This window comes from Ursus americanus, chromosome 5 (genome assembly GCF_024610735.1).
Source record: "Ursus americanus isolate L20-20 chromosome 5, mUrsAme1.1.p, whole genome shotgun sequence".
NCBI lineage: Eukaryota > Metazoa > Chordata > Mammalia > Carnivora > Ursidae > Ursus > Ursus americanus.
The window spans coordinates 18,996,275-19,014,697 of NC_142131.1; the positions used below are offsets into that span (position 1 = coordinate 18,996,275).

At 37.4% G+C, this 18,423-nt stretch overlaps 2 protein-coding genes and 1 pseudogene across 7 annotated transcripts in view; 1 reads left to right on the plus strand and 2 right to left on the minus strand.

The window, feature by feature from the left end:
• POLR3G (RNA polymerase III subunit G) overlaps nucleotides 1-17,672 on the minus strand; it is a 97,363-nt gene extending 79,691 nt beyond the window's left edge. For 2 of the 3 annotated variants that reach the window (XM_087861986.1, XM_087861985.1), the window contains exons 1-2: nucleotides 17,554-17,672; nucleotides 9,926-10,033 (exon numbers count right to left, since the gene is read on the minus strand). The gene's annotated coding sequence lies outside the window, so the exon portion shown is untranslated. The remainder of the gene's footprint in view (nucleotides 1-9,925; nucleotides 10,034-17,553) is intronic. The other variant, XM_045796292.2, reaches the window with a different exon arrangement.
• On the minus strand, nucleotides 1,311-1,388 carry LOC148110047 (small nucleolar RNA SNORD36; annotated as a pseudogene).
• CETN3 (centrin 3) overlaps nucleotides 17,556-18,423 on the plus strand; it is a 209,498-nt gene continuing 208,630 nt past the window's right edge. For 3 of the 4 annotated variants that reach the window (XR_015724402.1, XM_045796296.2, XM_087861987.1), the window contains exon 1: nucleotides 17,556-17,694. Coding sequence is in view for 3 of the 4 variants with exons in the window: in XM_045796296.2 (XP_045652252.1) it covers nucleotides 17,678-17,694 (17 nt within the window). In the remaining variant the exon portion in view is untranslated. The other variant, XM_045796295.2, reaches the window with a different exon arrangement.

The following is an 18,423-nucleotide window of genomic DNA, read 5'->3' on the forward strand; positions in this document are numbered from 1 at the left end:
ATAGCTAAGGATTTCAGGATCCAATAAACAACATGGTGATGAGTTCCTTGGGTTTTCTTTTTGCCGAACATATACCAGAATGGGTGCTGGAGAAGCCAGCAGGCCTGGAAATACCAATGGGCACCTATAGAAAAAGGCCAAGCAAAAGCTGCTTCCTTGAGCCAAAGCACCAGGAAAAGGGAAGCCTAGTAAAACAGAAAACTTTTAGAAAAGAACCAATTTACTTTAGAAGAAACTATGGCCCCACCTTCATCCATGCCAGCAAAGACCAGGTGGGGAGACCAGACTTCATGTAATTATGGCTTTATCTTCTCATAGGCTGCCCTCCCTATAGACAAAATTTGTTAAGATTTCCAATCACATAGTTGCCCCCCCCCACTTCCTTGGAACCCTCAAAATCACAACCAAAGCAAAGTCCTTTCTCACACTCTCTAAGAGAGTTCCCCCATGATGTTTGAAGGGGGGAAAAAACCACAAAAATAAAATAACTCAACTTGTTCAACTACAGGTATTTCTGGTAGTTTTTGGCTGAAGAGGATCAACATTGTGAAGTGGCTGCAATCTCTTACTATTATTATTACTTTAAACTGGTAGTATGTTATCTATACTGGTCTGAATTTTCTTTGATCTCACTTAATGATATATTCCAAAAATATTACATATAAATATCTACAGATCTGTCTTATTCTTTTTAACAGGTTTATAATGATTCCATGCTATGGATGTAAATTAATATATTTAACCTGTCTTCTGTTCATGGACAGTTAGTATTTTTCCCAATCTTTTTCTTTTCTTTTTATTTTTTGAAAGAGAACTTATTACTTTTATGTACATAAAATTCAACAGCATACACTTAGATCTGTTTGGTGGCCTGTTCTTTGGCCTTTGCCTTCTCCAACTTGGTAATGCAAACCACCTACTTTGGACCCAGGATGTTGCCTCCCCAGTGACAATGGATTGCATCATATTTGTCATTGTAATTGCTAGCTTCCACCACCTTAGCCAGAGCTCTTTTGTCTTCTGAGTTAACCTGTGTGAAGGTGATAGTGGTGCAGGTCTTGTTGTGGACCAGACGCCACAGCCTGGCCTTCCCCTTGATAATGAAGTAGGGAACCCCCATCTTACAACACAGGGCAGTCAGGAAGACAACCAACTCAATGGGATCCACACCATGTGCAATTACTACCAGCTGAACCTTCTTGTTGTCCACTAAGGAGGTGACAGCATTAATCCTAGAACACACAACCAGCTTGCATGAGCACTCTGTGGGGACTGCTCGGTTCACAAAAGCAGCTCTACCATGGGCCAGCTGCGATTGAGGGTTAAAAAGCTCAAATTTTACTCTTCACAGTGATTCCATGTGAACCAATCTTTTTTTTCATAAGCTGTAATGAACAGCTTTGCACATACTTTATGTACAAGTATATTTACAGAACAATTTCCAGGAAGTATAAGTGCTGGCTCAAAGTGTATTTGTTTTTTATTTGTTTTTTTAAAGATTTTATTTATTTATTTGACTGAGAGAGACAGCCAGCGAGAGAGGGAACACAGGCAGGGGGAGTGGGAGAGGAAGAAGCAGGCTCCCAGCGGAGGAGCCTGATGTGGGGCTCGATCCCAGGACTCTGAGATCATGCCCTGAGCCGAAGGCAGATGCTTAACGACTGAGCCACCCGGGCGCCCCCAAAGTGTATTTTAAATTTTGATATATATGATCTCCAAGGCTCTCCAAAAAGGTTCCCTAAATGACCTAACTAGAAACTATGTTTAAAGAAGACTTTTCCTGCTAATTCTCCATAGTAAGTTTGTAATTCCAAACTTAGATCTTTGCAAATCCAGGAAGTGAAGACTGGTATCTTACTACAGTTTATTTTAGCATTTTCCTTATTTTTTAAAGAAGCTGAATAAGTCATATCTTTACAAACTATTTGTAGATCTTTTTATGTGAGCTGTCTTCTCATGTATAGTTGATGCCTGAACAACAATGGAGTTAGGGGCACTGCCATCCCTCCCACTGCTGTGCTGCTGAAAATCAACACAGAATTTTTGACTCTCACAAAACTTAACTCCTAATTGTTAAGTTGACCTTCTGTTGATCAGAAGCCTTACTAACATAAACAATCTATTAACACATATTTTATATGTTATATGTATTATATACTGTATTCTTATAATAAAGTAAGCTGGAGAAAAGAAAATGTTATTAAAAAACCATAAGGAAGAGAAAATACATTTATGGTATTTATTTTTTAAAAACCCACATATAAGTGGACCCCCACAGTTCAAACCTGTGCTATTTAATGGTCAACTGTATTTTAGGTCTGTTATAATACAGAAACATATTATGCATTAGATATTATAATATATATCATATAATACATTAATATTACATTATATAACATAACATACAACACATGTAATCTTTAACTTTCTTATGGTACACAGTATTTTATAGTCTATCAAATTTTCACTTGCAGTTTATTATTTAATTTAGAAATAAACATGTATTTCCTCACCCATCCTATGAAAGCTACTGTTGTGATTCTTAGTTTCTTTTATCTACATTCACAAAGTTTACCTTTACTTTAACGTTCAGATATTGACTGGTTTGAGCCCTAAATATAACTTTTTCAGTGTTTCCTTTCTCTTCTAGTCAGAGTTCCCACATTTTGCTCTTTAGTCAAAATACTTTTTTCTTTTTGTTTAATAGCCTAATTTATTCTCCCTCCCTCCGGATCTCCTTCTTCCCCCTACCCACCCCCCCCTTTTCCCTCTCTTTTTCTTCATATCTAAACTGTTGCCACAGTAATCACTTCATATAATTAGATGCCCCAATTTGGGGAGGAAGGAGTATTTTTCAGGAACATTATGATTTATTAAACTAAAAGAACAATTATTTCCCTCTTGCTCTTGATGTTGCCTGCCTATAGTATGTAGGTGGTAGCTAAATATAACCCTATTAATTTTCACCTCTATATTGTATTCAGGAGGATATTTAGTGCCTCATTACTAATGAGAATTCATCAAAAAAATACAAAATCCTTTGTTTTTGACTGTTGTGATAAGAACACCATTCGGATTCAAAGACATCCTATGAATCTATAAACATGAATATCTAAATATAACTTGTTTGGTTTTAAGAAATGTAAAGCCAGACAAAGAGGTTATGAAATTTCATCTCTAACCAAAGCGCACAAAAGCTGGTTACCAGACCATGGCTGGTTACTAAATATTTTGATTTGAAGAATAGATCTGAGATTAATAAATCATTTACAGTTTTATGCAATGCTTCATAAGAAAGCTTTCAACCCATCAAAATAATTCAAATGCTAGATTGCTTACTTTTTAAGTGGAAAGCAGCCTCTTAATAAGGACTTATAGATTCTACTTCATTTTCATTATATTTTTCAGCATATTTCTGTCTTGAGTATTTTGCTCTTTCTAGTCAACAGTACTGCAGTCTACCTGTATTCATTGCTCAAAGCAGTTAGAGTGCGTAATCTTAGACCTAAATGTGACTCACTATAAGGTCCTTAGCTCTGGGCACAAGAGGCCTCTGCTGAGAGCCCCATGCTTTGGAACACATTCTGGCCCTTTTATGCTACATTCCACATGAGGTGAAGAGTCCCAGGCACCTTAGGAGATACATCCATCTGAAGGGTAGCAAAATGGTCTACCTCAGAATATGCCTCTTTGACATAAAAAATATTTTGAGCTGAATGCAAGGACAATGCCATTGGAAAGCACAGCCCAAGCATAATGGTGGCCAAATGGCTGCTATTTGCCAAAGGTGAGAATGGAGCTTGGATTTTCAGGCTGGAGTATCCACCCATGTACACTGGAGGCCCCTCCTAGTGTGGGACAGAATTGCAAGAAGAAAGAAAAGGCCGACTTGGTCTGGCTCTTCCCATGTTACCAGAATTTAGTGTGGAACACCAAGGAATCAGAATTCTAATTTCAAACCTAGACTTCAGGTCATTATGAAGCCGTATTTGTCAAAGTAGGAGGACAGAACATATTTTATTTAATAGCTTATTAGCTTGGTGTATGAATTTAAAATATTTATACATAAGCTATATGAGGCCTCATTTGCACTAGCCCCCACAGATGTTAAGGAAGTGCCTAGGTTCCTTAACCTCCACTGGGTCTTTTATTCTGACTCCAGATTATTCTATTTTTCAAGCTATTTGTGAAGGGTAATTTTCAGCAACTCTAGTTCTTTTTAAAGGGGAACTAGCATTCATCAATTGTCTTATGTGAGTACTTTATTTACATTAGCTTATTTAATCTTCATAGCAACTCTGTAAGGTGCGTGGAATCCCTATCACAGGGATGAGGAAACTCAAGAAGTAAAGTAAGTTACCCAGATGTCAAAGTAAATGAAACAGTTAATTGGCTTCATCAAGCCTTTACTCTACCTCTTGTTATCCCTTCCCCACAGCTCCTGACTTCTAGTGGATATCCTTACTTTATATTTTTCTAAGGAGACGGAGATAAGGTCTGTGAAAATCCCTAAATTATCTTCTATTTTACAGTCCTTTAGTTTCTTCACCCTACTTCTTTCTCTTTGCTTTATCTTCCTTCTTTTTATTTAGATAATTCTCCATTTTTTACTCCAAGACGTCTTTATCAACTTTCTCTTCTCTTCCCTCACTCCCCTCTTCAACCTGTACCTCTCCACTGGCTTCTTTTCCCCTAATAAAGCTTTCCCTATTCTTTTTTTTTTTTTTTAAAGATTTTTTTATTTATTTGACAGAGATAGAGACAGCCAGTGAGAGAGGGAACACAAGCAGGGGGAGTGGGAGAGGAAGAAGCAGGCTCATAGTGGAGGAGCCTGACGTGGGGCTCGATCCCGTAACGCCGGGATCACGCCCTGAGCGGAAGGCAGATGCTTAACCGCTGTGCCACCCAGGCGCCCCAAAGCTTTCCCTATTCTAAAAGAATTTTAAAAACAAACTTCTTTTACTTGTTGATATCTTTATTAATTCCTCAATTTTATGCTTGTCCTCACAAATTTCTTCAAAGTGAAGTTAATTCTCACTGCTTCATCATTCATATACCTTTTACAATCTAGACTATTTTCCTTAACTGTGCAAAAATTGCAAAGACCTTGTGAGAAACTAATATTTTTGATGGATAACCTACCTGGTAAAATGCAGAAAGTGCAATCATTTTAAGTACAGTTAGATGATTTTTATGTGTGCATAAACCCTTGAAACCATCTCGCAGATCAAGATATAGAGCATTTCTAACACCTTCTAAAGTTCTTTTATGTTCTTTTTCAGTGTAAACCACCACTACTACCCCATTCCTGCCTACCCAGAGGTAACCACGATTCTGAAAACTAAACATTGATTAGATATGCCAGTTGTTGAACTTTATATAGACGGAATCATGTACAACATACTCATTTGTATGTACTCTTTTGTATCTGACTTATTTCACTGAAAACAATATCCATGAGTATCAATCTTATCGTTGATGTTACCCTTAGTTATGTGTGTTTTTTTTTCTTTATCACTGGTAGTATTCCTTTATATGAGTATACCTCTGTTTGTCCTTTTACATGTTAATGGAAATTTGGGGTGTTTCCAGTATGGGGTTATTATGAATAAAGCTGAAACCAACATTCTTGTGAAAGTTTTCTGGGGGAACATATACCACTACTCTTGGATATATATCTAGGAGTGAAATTGCCGTGTCATAAGGTAAGTGAATGTTTTAACATTAGTAGAGACAATCTTACAAAGTGGATCTATTATTTTACATTCCTATCAGCAGTCTTTGACTGTTGGTCCACATCCTTTGCCACAATTTGATATTATTAGTCTTTTTAAAATGCTTTATTTATTTTAATATTAGCCATTCTGGTGTATTTGCAATAATATTCATTGTGGTTTTAACTTGTATTTTCCTGATAACTAATGATGTTGAGCATCTTTTCATATGCTTATTGGCCATTTAGATATCCACTTTTGCAAATTCCTTATTTGAATCTTTTATCCAATGTTCTTATTGGGCTTTCAGTTTTTTATAATTGATTTGTAATGTTTTATCAGATATACATATTGTAAATGTTTTCTTCCCCTCCATGGCTTGACTTTTTTTTACTGTTCGAATGGTGTCTTTGATGAGCAGAAATTTTTAATTTTGAGGAAGTCAATTTATTGGTTTTTATTTTTATGATTAGCGCGTTTTAAGTCCTGCTTAAGAAATCTTATCGGCCTCAAACTCATGGAGATATACTACATTTTCTTTTAGAAACTTTATAAGTTTTTCTTTCACAAAGAAATCTATTATCCATCTCAAGTTAATTTTTGTTGGTGAGAGATAGGGATCATGTCCATTTCTTTTTTGTGTGATGTCTGGTTGTTACAGCACCATTTATCGCAAGGTCTTTTTTCATTGACTTGTATTGGTGTCTTTATAATGAATCAGCTTACTGTAGGGGTAGGTCTATTCTACTGATATATTTTTCTATCCTTTCTCCAACGTCATACTCTCTTAATTATTGTGATTTACTAAGTTTGAAAAACAGAAGCCTTTTCTCAAACCTTACTCCTGCTCATTTTCTGTGCACTACTTGAATTTGCCTACCATTCACATTTTTCATAGGGAAAAACAAGCATAGGAATCAGGCAAATTTGTCTTTAAAATATAGCTCCATCACCACATGATGGTGATGTGGGATCATATAAAAGTTTAAGAAAACCTATCCAAAACTTGGAAATAATGCCAAAGGATGGCTGTATGTTATTCTGGAATATTGCTTAATAGTTCTACCCAGTGAGAATTTAGTTCTCTAGGAAGTTTACCTTTGCTAGTTGCTGCTGATTAGAGCTAAGACTGTGTAATATGTTAACTTGTAGATTTTTGCTCTCTAGAAATATAAAACCTTTCTGTTTGGTAGACAATGCAACTCCAAAGGCTACAGTTTATTTTGACTTGTAGGGCATTAACTTGTATGACATTGTAATTTAGCCAACTTTTTTCAGCATGCTTTTTGTGACTGCCTGGGTATACTGAGTTTTTCTATTTTTTCTGTGAACCAGCTTTATCACCTCCTAGTTTCGTCAGTAAAAGGTTAAATAGATCTTAGGGGTGCCTGGGTGGCTGAGTTGGTTAAGTGCCCAACTCTTGATTTCGGCTCAGGTTACAATCTCAGGATGTTAGATTGAGGCCCACGTTGGGCTATGTACTCGGCATGAAGCCTGCTTAAGATTCTCTTGCTCCCTCTGCCCCTCCCTCCACCTCTCTTCTTCTGAAAAAAAAGTTAAATAGATCTTAAAAACATATTCATTCTATATTTGTATAAAATTCATATATTTAAATTTTGAAAATTATGCTTTGACAATAATGAGGAGTTAAATATTATTCCAAGGAGTTATACAAACTGGGTGACTGGTGATGCCATTATCCAGGATGGAGAATACATAAGTATTTTAGAAGAAGATAATTATTTTTGTTTTGGTATATTCTTTTCCATTATGATGGAAATGCATGACACAAGTGGAAATTTGGGTTTGAAGACTGCGAGTAGAGGGTAAGTGGAAAAAATTTTGAGCAATTTTGGAGTCATCATTATGTAGGTGATTGCTGAAATTTAGGAGGTGAGAGTGCTTAGGAATAGTATGAAACTATTAAGAACATCATTCTGAAAACAAACAAACAACTGGGGAGGAGATAAAGAAAAGCCATCAAAGGAAACTATGAAGGAGTAGTAAAAAGCAGCCATGAGAGCAATTTTAAGAAGTGGCCAACACGCGGATGCAACCCAAGGGACGACAGGATGAGAACTGAAGAGAAGCAATTGAACTGAGCAATTAAGAAGTCTTTGGTGACCTAGTAAAAGCACTTCCAGTAGAGAGGTGAATGTAAGTCAGATTTGCTGTGGGTTGAGAGAAAATGAGATATGAGGAAATGGATGCTGTGAATATAGATTAATGTTTCAGGAAGTTTGGCTCTAAAACTGAAATAAGATCACAATAATTCATTGCTTAAAACCTGCTGATGGATTTCCATTACACTTGAAATAAAATTTAACCCTCATCATGAACTACTAGATTCTATATAATTAGGACAGTACTTATCAGTCCGACTTCTTGGACCATTCTGCCACTCTCATTATACTTCAAACTTACTGACTTCTTTCCTTTCCTTGATTATGCCAACCTTGTTCCTAACTCAGGGCCTTTGCTTTGCCATTTCCTTTTTCTGGCATACTCTCCCTTCAGACTTTTGCAAGGCTTGTGCAACAATAAGGAAGTTATACTGGTCAGTTCTCCCTCCGTGAGGAGTATAGTTAATGCCTTTCAGCTGCCATATTTTTAGATCTACTCACACCCTTACCCTGGGCTGAATCTAGGTGACGACTGAGTACAGAACAGATACTAGAGTTCAGTTATTCCTGCCTAACACAGGACTCCTCACAAGAGGGACATTTTTGTTCTGGGTCTCCTCGTTGGCCTAAGATTTTCTTGCAGCTACATTGTACTCTGAAGCTCTTCCTACCCAGTCCTCCTTCCTTCCTGCTTTCCTCTCCCAGGTCGTCAGGACAGTATTGCAGTTTGAAGACTCGCCTGTCTTCTGCTTACCACACCTTTATTCTTCACAGATGTTTCCTAGTCTCTTTCATGACTGATCCTATCTTGTCATCTCCAATTCAGAGGATCTAAACTGACACAGTGGCAGTCATTTAATATCATAGCTCAAAAGTCACTTTATCATAGACCTTCTCAATGCTATAATACTCAACCCATGATCAGCTGCTATCTCATTGCCCTCTCTTCTTTTCTACATAGAATTTATCATTGTACCTTTTAAGTTTTTAAACTGATTTTTATATGCTGACTAAAGTAAATTACAGACATTTTGAATGACTAAAGTAAATTATAGGCATTTACAGAAATTTTGAATATTTCACCTCAAACACTTTAGTTTGCATCTCTAAAAACGAGAATATTTTCATAAACGGATAAAATATTATTAAAATGCCTTATGAAATTAATAGTAATTTCTTCATAACATCTAATTCCCTGTCCATATTCAAATTCTTCAATTTGAATGGAGACTTTCAAATTGTTAATGTCTCCATAATGCCTTTTACAGCTATTTTGTCCAAACCATGACTTAATCCAGGACAAGACATTCTATCTGGGTGTAATGTATTTTAAGTCCCTTTTAATCCAGATCAATCCCTTTTTTCATGCACTGACATATTGAAGAGAATGGCCAGTTGTCCTATAGAATGCGTTATTTTCTGGATTTGTCTGATTGTTTCCCCATAGTGTTTTTTTAAAAAATTTTTTGGAAGTGGTTTCCCTATCTCCTACATTTCCTATACATGAGAAATTAGATAGTAAGATTTAATTAAATTCAAGTTAAATATTTTTGGCTAAAAGATCTAAGGTCAGATTGAGTACTTCATATTGAATTATATAAGCAGACATATACTATCTGGTAATACTCCAATTGGTGATGATAACTTAGACCATTAGATTAGACTGGTGACACCCTGTGACAAAATTACATTTTCTCCCTTGGGACCAGAAAATGTGTGCTGTGTGGTGTTACTTCAGAAATGTATGATTGTCCATCTCCAGAACTCTTTTTATCTTGTGTAGGTAAAACCCTGTCCCCATGAAACATAACTCCCCACTGTCCCTCCCCCAGCCCTTGGCGACCACCAGCCTACTTTCCGTCTCTGAATCTGACGACTCCAGGGACCTCATATACGTGGAATCATTCAGTATTTGTCCTTTTGTGACTGGCTCATTTCACTGAGCACCTTGTCCTCAAGGTTCGTCCAAGTTGTAGCCTGTGTCACAGTTTCCTTCTGACCCTCAAAGTCCCCTTCCCCTGTTTCCTCTGACCAGAACGATGTGATTTCTATTATTACTTCATGAGAGAAAAGAAATGGGGAACTCACCCTCTAGCAGGATGCATCTCCCAAGTTCTGGCTCGCTCCATAATTGGCCTGCTTTTGTTCACTTTTCACAGTCCTCGGAGAGTTGTCTGTTTTTCCCAAAGATTTTAGCTATAATTAGCAAGAGCAACAGGTTTCACCAGAGCAGAACCAGAACTTTTCCACCAAATTTCAATTTAAAATGTTTTCACTTTATTTTTGTAATTTTCATATGAATCTCATGGTAATGGAAGTTTTCCTTCATAGTAGTTTTCCTTCATAGTAGTTTGGACTTCGAATTTTACAAATGTGTGTGAAACAAATAATAATAAATAATAAATAAATAATAAATCATTCATAAAATAGTTCCAAGAGTAAGATCAGCCATATATGAGTGAAAAAATCTAAATTTTCAGAACATTCATAAACTTGATTTCTGTTGAAATTGAGATCCTGATGTTGTAATAACCAACAGTGCAGATATTATAATGACCACATATGTCATATAAACATGAAAACATTAAACACATGAATATAAGACTTACACCATGAGCAAAGATGAAAAATACTTGGTGGGTAAACAACAGGATACATATGCATGGGGGTGAGTTTCCCATTTCTTGGCTCTCATGGATTTTTTTCTCCTGAGTTGGCCTGGCAGTAGTAATAGAAAACATATACCTCTGGCCAGTGGATACAGGAAACGAGTGTGGGAGGGAATTCCAGAGGAGAGAACCGGAAAAGGGGTTCTAATTCTATGTGGGTCTCTGCAGGTGTCCCAGCCTAATCCTTGAGCATATACGGCACACATATAAAACAACAGAGCTACTTGATCTCATACACAGAATCTCAACTAGACATATAGGCTGACCGACTCAAACCCGGTCGATTGCCTTCTACAGCAAAGCAACATCTCAAGACGCATATACCAGGACTGAGAACACAACATAACATTCACAATATCTAAATATAATTCCAAATGACTCAATATACAAAGTATCAGGAAAATGTGACCAATTCTAAGGGATGAACACAATCAATGGATGCCAAACATATTCTACAGATGTTGAAAATGTATTGCTAAGTAGTCACTTGGTTTGTGGTCATTTGTTACGGCAACCCTAGAAATCTACTAGGGTTTTCTTCTGATGTGTAATAAAGTGTGACTCACTGAAAAAAAAAAAAAAAGAAAAGAAATGTATGAAGATACAGCTCTCCATCACAATTAATTATTATACCATTTTAATACCGTTATCTTAACTCAAACTCCATGCTTTTGTTTGTATGTTTACTTTACTTAATGTAGTCTTCTGCTATAGAGAAATGTTCCACTGTCATACGGTAGAATCTGTCAGTCTTTATTTATTGTATTAGTCTTCTAGGTCTGCCATAACAAAATACCACAGACTTGGTAGGTAAACAACAGGAATTTGTTTTCTCACAGTTTGGGAGGCTGGAAGTTCAAAAACAAGGTGCCACCTGGGTTTTTCTGGAGGCCTCTCCTTGGCTTGCAGATAGCTGCCTTCTTCCTCTGCTCTCATACAGCCTTTATTTTGTGGGTGCATATCCTTTGGTGTTTCTACTTCTTATAAAGATACCACTCCTGTTGGATTAGAGCCCCCCTCTTAAGATTTCATTTAACCTTAATTACTTCTTTTTTTTTTTTTTAAGATTTTATTAATTTATTTGAGAGAGAGAGAGAAAGAGAGACAGAGAGACAGATCATGAGTGTGGGGAGGAGCAGAGGGAGAGGGAGAAGCAGACTCCCTACTCACTTGGCAGGGAGCCAGATTTGGGGCTCTATCCCAGGATCCTGAGATCATGACCTGAGCCAAAGTCGCAGTGCTCCAAGCAACTGAGCCATCCACGTGCTCCAAGATTGGACATTTTAATACCAGAAAGAAAACCATAATTATAAAAATGGGACTTAGTCCTATAATCAACATGAAAAGAAATCATGAAAATGACTGAAAAGAAAGCTGTAAGATATGTCCCAAACATAAAGCAACAGGAAAGAGAAATTTGATAAAATACACTTGAAAGCAGTGACTGGAGAAAAAGAGAATGAGCTTTTTTCCATTTGGAACAGGTCAAGGTCTGACTGTGCAATAAACAGGTTTGTTATATTATGAAAAATAATAATCCCTTATCCTCCAAGTATTTTGCAAATATTTTTCCTACTTCATTATTTGCCTTCATTTATTTTTTTAAAGATGTATTTATTTATTTATTTATTTATTTATTTATTTATTTATTTATTTATTTATTTGGGGGGGCAGGCAGAGGGAAAGAATCTCAAGCCAGAGGCCAGAGCCTGATGCAGGGCTCAATCCCACAACCCGAAGATCATGACCTGAGCTGAAATCAAGAGTCGGATGCTCAACTGACTGAGCCACCCAGGTGCCCCTGTCTTTAATTTTTTTTTTAACCTTGACATTTCTGTTCTTCATTGGTTTTATTATCATATTTGTTTTCATTGCGAGGGTTTTTCTTTTTAATTGTGGTAAATATATGTATACATTGTACTCTTAAAATTATATATATAATTATATATTATGCTCTATATAATCTTATACATTTATATTATACTTATTTATATAAAAATAAGAGTGAAATACAATATTGAAATACCCCTAGATTACACAATCTGGAGGACAACTCTCGAAGTATATACAATGACTGAACTTTCTGAAATCCTTATTACATTCTCACGCTTGGTTTTTGTCTTGAAAAGGAATGGAATTCTAAGTTCAAAATAATGTCCCCTTACAATTTTGAAGTTATTATCTTCCGGAGTCTAATATTTCTGATGAGAAATCTGATGCTAGTTCAATTATTTTCTTTCATAGGAGAGCAGATTTGCCCCTGGAAGATAACGTTTTTATTTTTAATGTTCTGAAATGTCTTATTGATATGTGGTTCCTTTTACCATTTTAGTTTGCTTAATACTATGTGTGTCCTATCAATCTAAGAACTGGTACTGACCTTTAGTTCCCTGAAATTTTTCTTCAATTATATATTTGATATTTTTCTGTCTTTCCTCCATTGTTGCTGTTTCTGGAATTCCTATTAGTCATATCATGGATCTACTGGATAAATCCTTCATGTTTTTTCAATGTTTCCATGTTTTTGTCTGAATGCTCTAAGTTCTGGAGTATTTCAATTAAATCACATCATCATTCTATTAAATTTTTTATTTTGTCGATCATGTTTATTTTCAACAGTCTTTCATTATTCTCGGAATGTTTCTCTTTCAGAGTATGCTGTTCTCCTAAACAGTATTTTCTTGACTACCTCTTAGGAAGCTTAATATTATTAATATACTATGAGTTTATTTTGCTTCCTAAGCTGACTCTGAGTCTTCCTAGATAGTTGTTTTCCTTAGTTTATCATTCATGCTGTTGACTTCCTTCTTATCTCTGACAGTTTTTGATTCTTCATTCATTTTTAAGAATGGGATTCTAGATAGATGTGAAGAGAGACAATACTGGGGAGGGGAATCTGGAAGAATTCAAGTGCAGTGGTTTCCTAAAGAGCTTTTACATTTCGTATTCAGCCGTTTTCTCATTTCCACCCTCTACTGTGCCAGACAACTCTAAGCCTAGGGTCTCTCTGGGACTCTGTCAGGCAGATCAACTCTCTCTGAAGCTTTAATCACCTGCAAATTCTAAGGAGTTGACACTTTTTTTTTTAAGATTATGTATTTATTTCAGAGAGAGAGAGAGTGTGTGAGCATGAGCAGGGGGAAGGGAAAGATTGAGAAGCAGACTCTCCACTGAGCAGGGAGCTTGATGTGGGACTCAGTCCTAGGACTCTGGGTTCATGACCTGAGCCAAAGGCAGACACTTAACTGACTGAGCCACCCAGGCACCTCAAGGAGTTGACACTTTGATGATCTGTCTCATTTGTCAAGAGGCTTCCATGTCTCTTTTGATCTTTCAGATATTTTTTGAAATACCTTCTCTGTTTGTGGGAGCTCTCCAGATCACTTTAGTATTAGAAATTATTTCTCAACTATTGTTTTATTAAGGATTCAGGAGGAAGACTAAACAAATACTAATGCTACTATCTTCTTAAACCACAAATTCTATCTACTTTTGGCTCTGGCTCTGGCTTTACTATTTTGATTACAATAGTAGCAAATACATTTTAATATCCTATAGAGCAATTTTTGTATTACTATTCTTCTTCGCCATTTTGTAACTTATTTTTAAGCAATTATTTTTGAGATGATCATTAGAACAATTTTTATTATGTTCAAGAAAAAAATGAGGGCACCAAGGTGCTCAGTCTGTTAAGGGTCTGCCTTTGGCTCAGGTCATTATCTCAGGATCCTGGGATCAAGCCCCATGTTGGGCTCCCTGCTCAGAGGGGAGTCTGCTTTTCCCTTTCCCTCTGCTGCCACCCTCACGGCTCATATATGCACGCTTGCTCTCTCTCTCAAATAAATAAAATCTTTAAAAATTTTTTTTAAATGGAGAATTTTCATTTTGATTAAATTTACAGATGAATCTAGGGTATAATCAACATTTTTACAATACTGAATCTTCCCATCTAGAACAGCTTGTCAATTTATTCAAATCTCACATCCTTTAGTAAAATGTTGTGATTTTCTACCTACTGATTCTACAGATTTCCTTTTAAGTTTACTTGTAGGAATTTCATATTGCTGTTATTATTTTAGCTTATAATTGCTTGTTGATTTTGCAAATTTTTCTGAAAATCAGCTACTTTACTGAATTCTTTTTTCAATTCTAATAGTCTGATACTCTTGGATTTTGCCAGGTAATCATATTAGTCATGTTAATTTTATATATCACCTCTTTTTCTTGTTTTCTTACATCATTGATTAGAATTTCAGAGACAGTGTTGATAACAATTTTAATGTTTGTGGTAGAGCTGCAAATCTCCTATCTTTAGTAATAGATGACCTGACCCCAAGTTTTAGCAGGGCACACAGTTTTTCAGCTAGAGATTTCTTTTTCCAGCCTCTCTTGTAGCAAGGAGTAGACCAGTCACTAATTTTCACTACCATGCAGAAATGATATATAAACTTTCCTGTCATTCCCTTAGCAGGATATCCTGCTGGAAACATTAAACATTTAAAAATCTATTTCCCCAAATTATTTGCCAACAAAACACATTCTTCATGAAATGACCATAAACATCCCACAAAATTCTAGTGTTGCAGGTACCAGGTTTAAGAAACACTAGCATTTTTTTTTTTTTTTTTTTTTTTGACAGAGAGAGACAGACACAGAGAGAGAACAAGCAGTGGGAGCAGCAGCGGGAGAGGGAGAAGCAGGCTCTCTGCCAAGCAGGGAGCCCAACGTGGGGCTCAATCCCAGGACCCTGGTATATGACCTGAGCCGAAGACAGACTCTTAACCAACTGAGCCACCCAGGTGCCCCAACACTAGCATTTTTCAAATATGCTGTTCAACTTAAAAACGCGCCTTCTACATCTGGTTTATTAATATATTTTATTAGAAATGGACTTTGAATATTCTCCAGCACCTTTTCAGATACTGAGTTTATCTCCTTAACCCAGAATTATGATTAATTAATACAGATTTGTATTTTGAACTATCTTTGCATTTTAAAAATAAACTCTATTTGGTTATAGTGAAATGTTCCTGTAAGACAATACCAAATTGATTTTTCCAACATCCAAAATGTTTGCACGTATGTTCACTGATGACCATCAAATATGAGCCAGGCACATAGAACGGGGAACAACATGCACACTCTCCTCATGGAGCATACAGTGATTTTAAATGCTTTTTAGGATTTTAAATACTTTTAATGTTTTCTGTGCTAGCTTCACATCAGGTAGAACATTTAAGAAGTTCTCCATCATGCTTTGAGTTTAAAGCACAAGAATCAGTTCCTCAGAAATTTTTATGAATTCAAAGTTTTTTTTTTTCCAGTAATCTCTACAGCCAACGTGGGGCTTGAACCCACGACCCCAAGATCAAAAGTTGCCTGCTCCTCATGAATTTTTAACTCACCCATAATTCTGAGTGGGCTGGATGCCTTTTTATTTTATGGCATGGAATTCTGGCATCATCATATCATTCAGCCCTATTTATAGTTATCGACCTAATTCAGTTTTCTTTTTTCAGTCATCTGTTTCCTTTGGAAAGTGACTATTTCATTTTGATATTAATATTGTCAGGATTAAGTTGTATGAAGTATTTTAATAGTTTGTAAAGGTCCCTCTTATTATTTTTTAAAAGTAAGTTCTACGCCCAATGTGGGGTTTGAACTCACAACCCAGAGATCAAGAGTTGCATGCTCTGGAGACTGAGCCAGCCAGGTGCCCCAACCTTCCTTTTAAACTACAAAAACCTTATTAGTGGCAATATTCCCTTTCTTTTTTGACTCAAAGGTGATTTATAGAAGTACTTTAAAAGGTAAGTTTTCTAATTTTGTTTTTTGGGGGGCTATCCTTGAACTTGTAATTTTTATATTTACACCTAGTTACATACTAGTTTTACTTGTCCAAATTTAGCTCATCCTTCTAGGCCTAAGATATAGGCCAAATCCTTCAAGAAGACTTTCTTCTGTCGTATTGTGTTCTTTCCCTTCTTTAAACCTATATATGTGTGTGTGAGTGTGTGTGTGTATACATCTCCTTTATACATAAACCATAGTGTTTATCTTCCCCCTTCCCCTGACCGACCCCCACATTCGGGCTATTTTATTCCTTTATAAGGTTTACAGCTTAGTTCAGGGCTTTGTGGGTTTTCACAGCAAGATTCCATTCAATATAACAAATATTTATTGAGCACCTATGCATCAGGCATTGTATTAGACACTAGGAACAGCTCTAAATGAAAGGTATAATCCTGCACCCCAAGAAAGTCTAGTAGGAGTGATGAACAAGTAAAGAAATTACCCAAATGAGCTTCAAGAACTTAGTTTGCAACTTCAGATAACATAATGTGTATTAGCAGCTTATAACACTGGAAAATAAAGGACATAAGAGAACAAATCCATTCAAGGAGGAAGAGGGGAGCTAAGGGACGGTTAAGCATCGCTTCACCGTAAATAGCATAATAATCCAACCCATTAATTATACAAATATAATCCACAGACCCGCCTTAGAATCACTTGGACAGTTTGTAAGGAAGAAAAGAACGCAGATTCATACCTACTAGAATCAGAATGGGAGAAAGATACATTTAAATCTGCGTTTTAAACAAACTCCCCATGTACTCAGGCCATGCAAGGTTTTAGAATATAGCGAAGCCAAATTTGGCAGGCCTCATTCTCGAGCTACTCCCTCCTTCTAGCTGAGAGGGCTAACCCCGCGGCCGTGCCTCTTTTCCCTTCCTTCCTTTCCCTCGGAGCTGTCCGTCTTGTCTCCGGTCACTAGCCACAGGTTACAGGTCTCCTTGCGTGAGGCGAGATCCACCCACCTTCCGCCCGATCTACCACACAAATACCCAAACCCTAGCTCCGCAAAGGATTCGGGGAAACCGCTACAGGCCAATCTAAAGGGCGGGAGGAGGGGCAGAAAAAGAAGAGGGAGGGCGGTTTGTTTGATTGACGCGAAATGTGCCCAATGAGAGCAGAAGACTAGTGACGCTTCCGCCTCAATGGGCAGGACTTTAGCAATGTCAACCAATCCGGCTCAGAAGTGTCTACCTTGTGGGAGGTCCTTGAAGCCGCTGAGGTCGTGGGTGTCTGTTGAACGGCTTGTGGAAGTCGTGCTGCCTTGGGTAGGGCGTTAAAATCGTTCTTGAGAGGAACGTCTCTGTCCGAAGAGAAAATGAGTTTAGCTCTGAGGTCGGTAATGAGGAGGCCGCAATGCTCTCCACACCCCGCAGCGGGCCCCAGGGCGGGTGTGTGTGGAAGGGAGGTAGTTGGGGCCGAGGCGAGGAAGGGGACGCAGTTTGGGACGAGGAAGAGGAGCCTTCCCGGGCCCGGACCCCTCACCCTGGGGGCCCTGGTGTCTCGCAGGTGACGAGTCCTGTATATTTCTGCTGCGGTAGTTAACGTCTATCAGCGCGTTGGGCTTTGCACCACCAAAAAGGCGGGTGGTTTTAGTTGCGAGGAGGGAGTGAAATATCGCGATGTTTCTTCTCGCGGTGTTTCTGCGAGAAATCAGGCCAAGGAGCATCCATCCCTTCATTCAGTTCCGCCTTCCAGGTCTAAGGCTTCATCTCAGCGGCAGTGATGCTGTCATGCTTATCTATAAATTTTGGAAATAACATAAAAGCCCTCCTTGCTCTTATCCTTTGGCCCTGTTTTAAGGTATAACCGGGGACCCACTTAAATGACTTTAACTGGCAATCTCTCTCTTGGGTTTTTCAAAAATTTTTGAGTTTCTTTACCTTTCATTCGCTTCCATACTCAGATCCCCTGTGTGTTGCCCCCAGCGCCCTGTAGATGTTTTACCTTAAAAATACTTAGTTACGCCTCTCTAAAACAAGTGCCTCGTCCAAGAGGTTATTGTAGCCTGCCTGGAATCAGTTGTAGGTCTGTGGTGGACTTGGCCGTCCAGAGAAAATGACC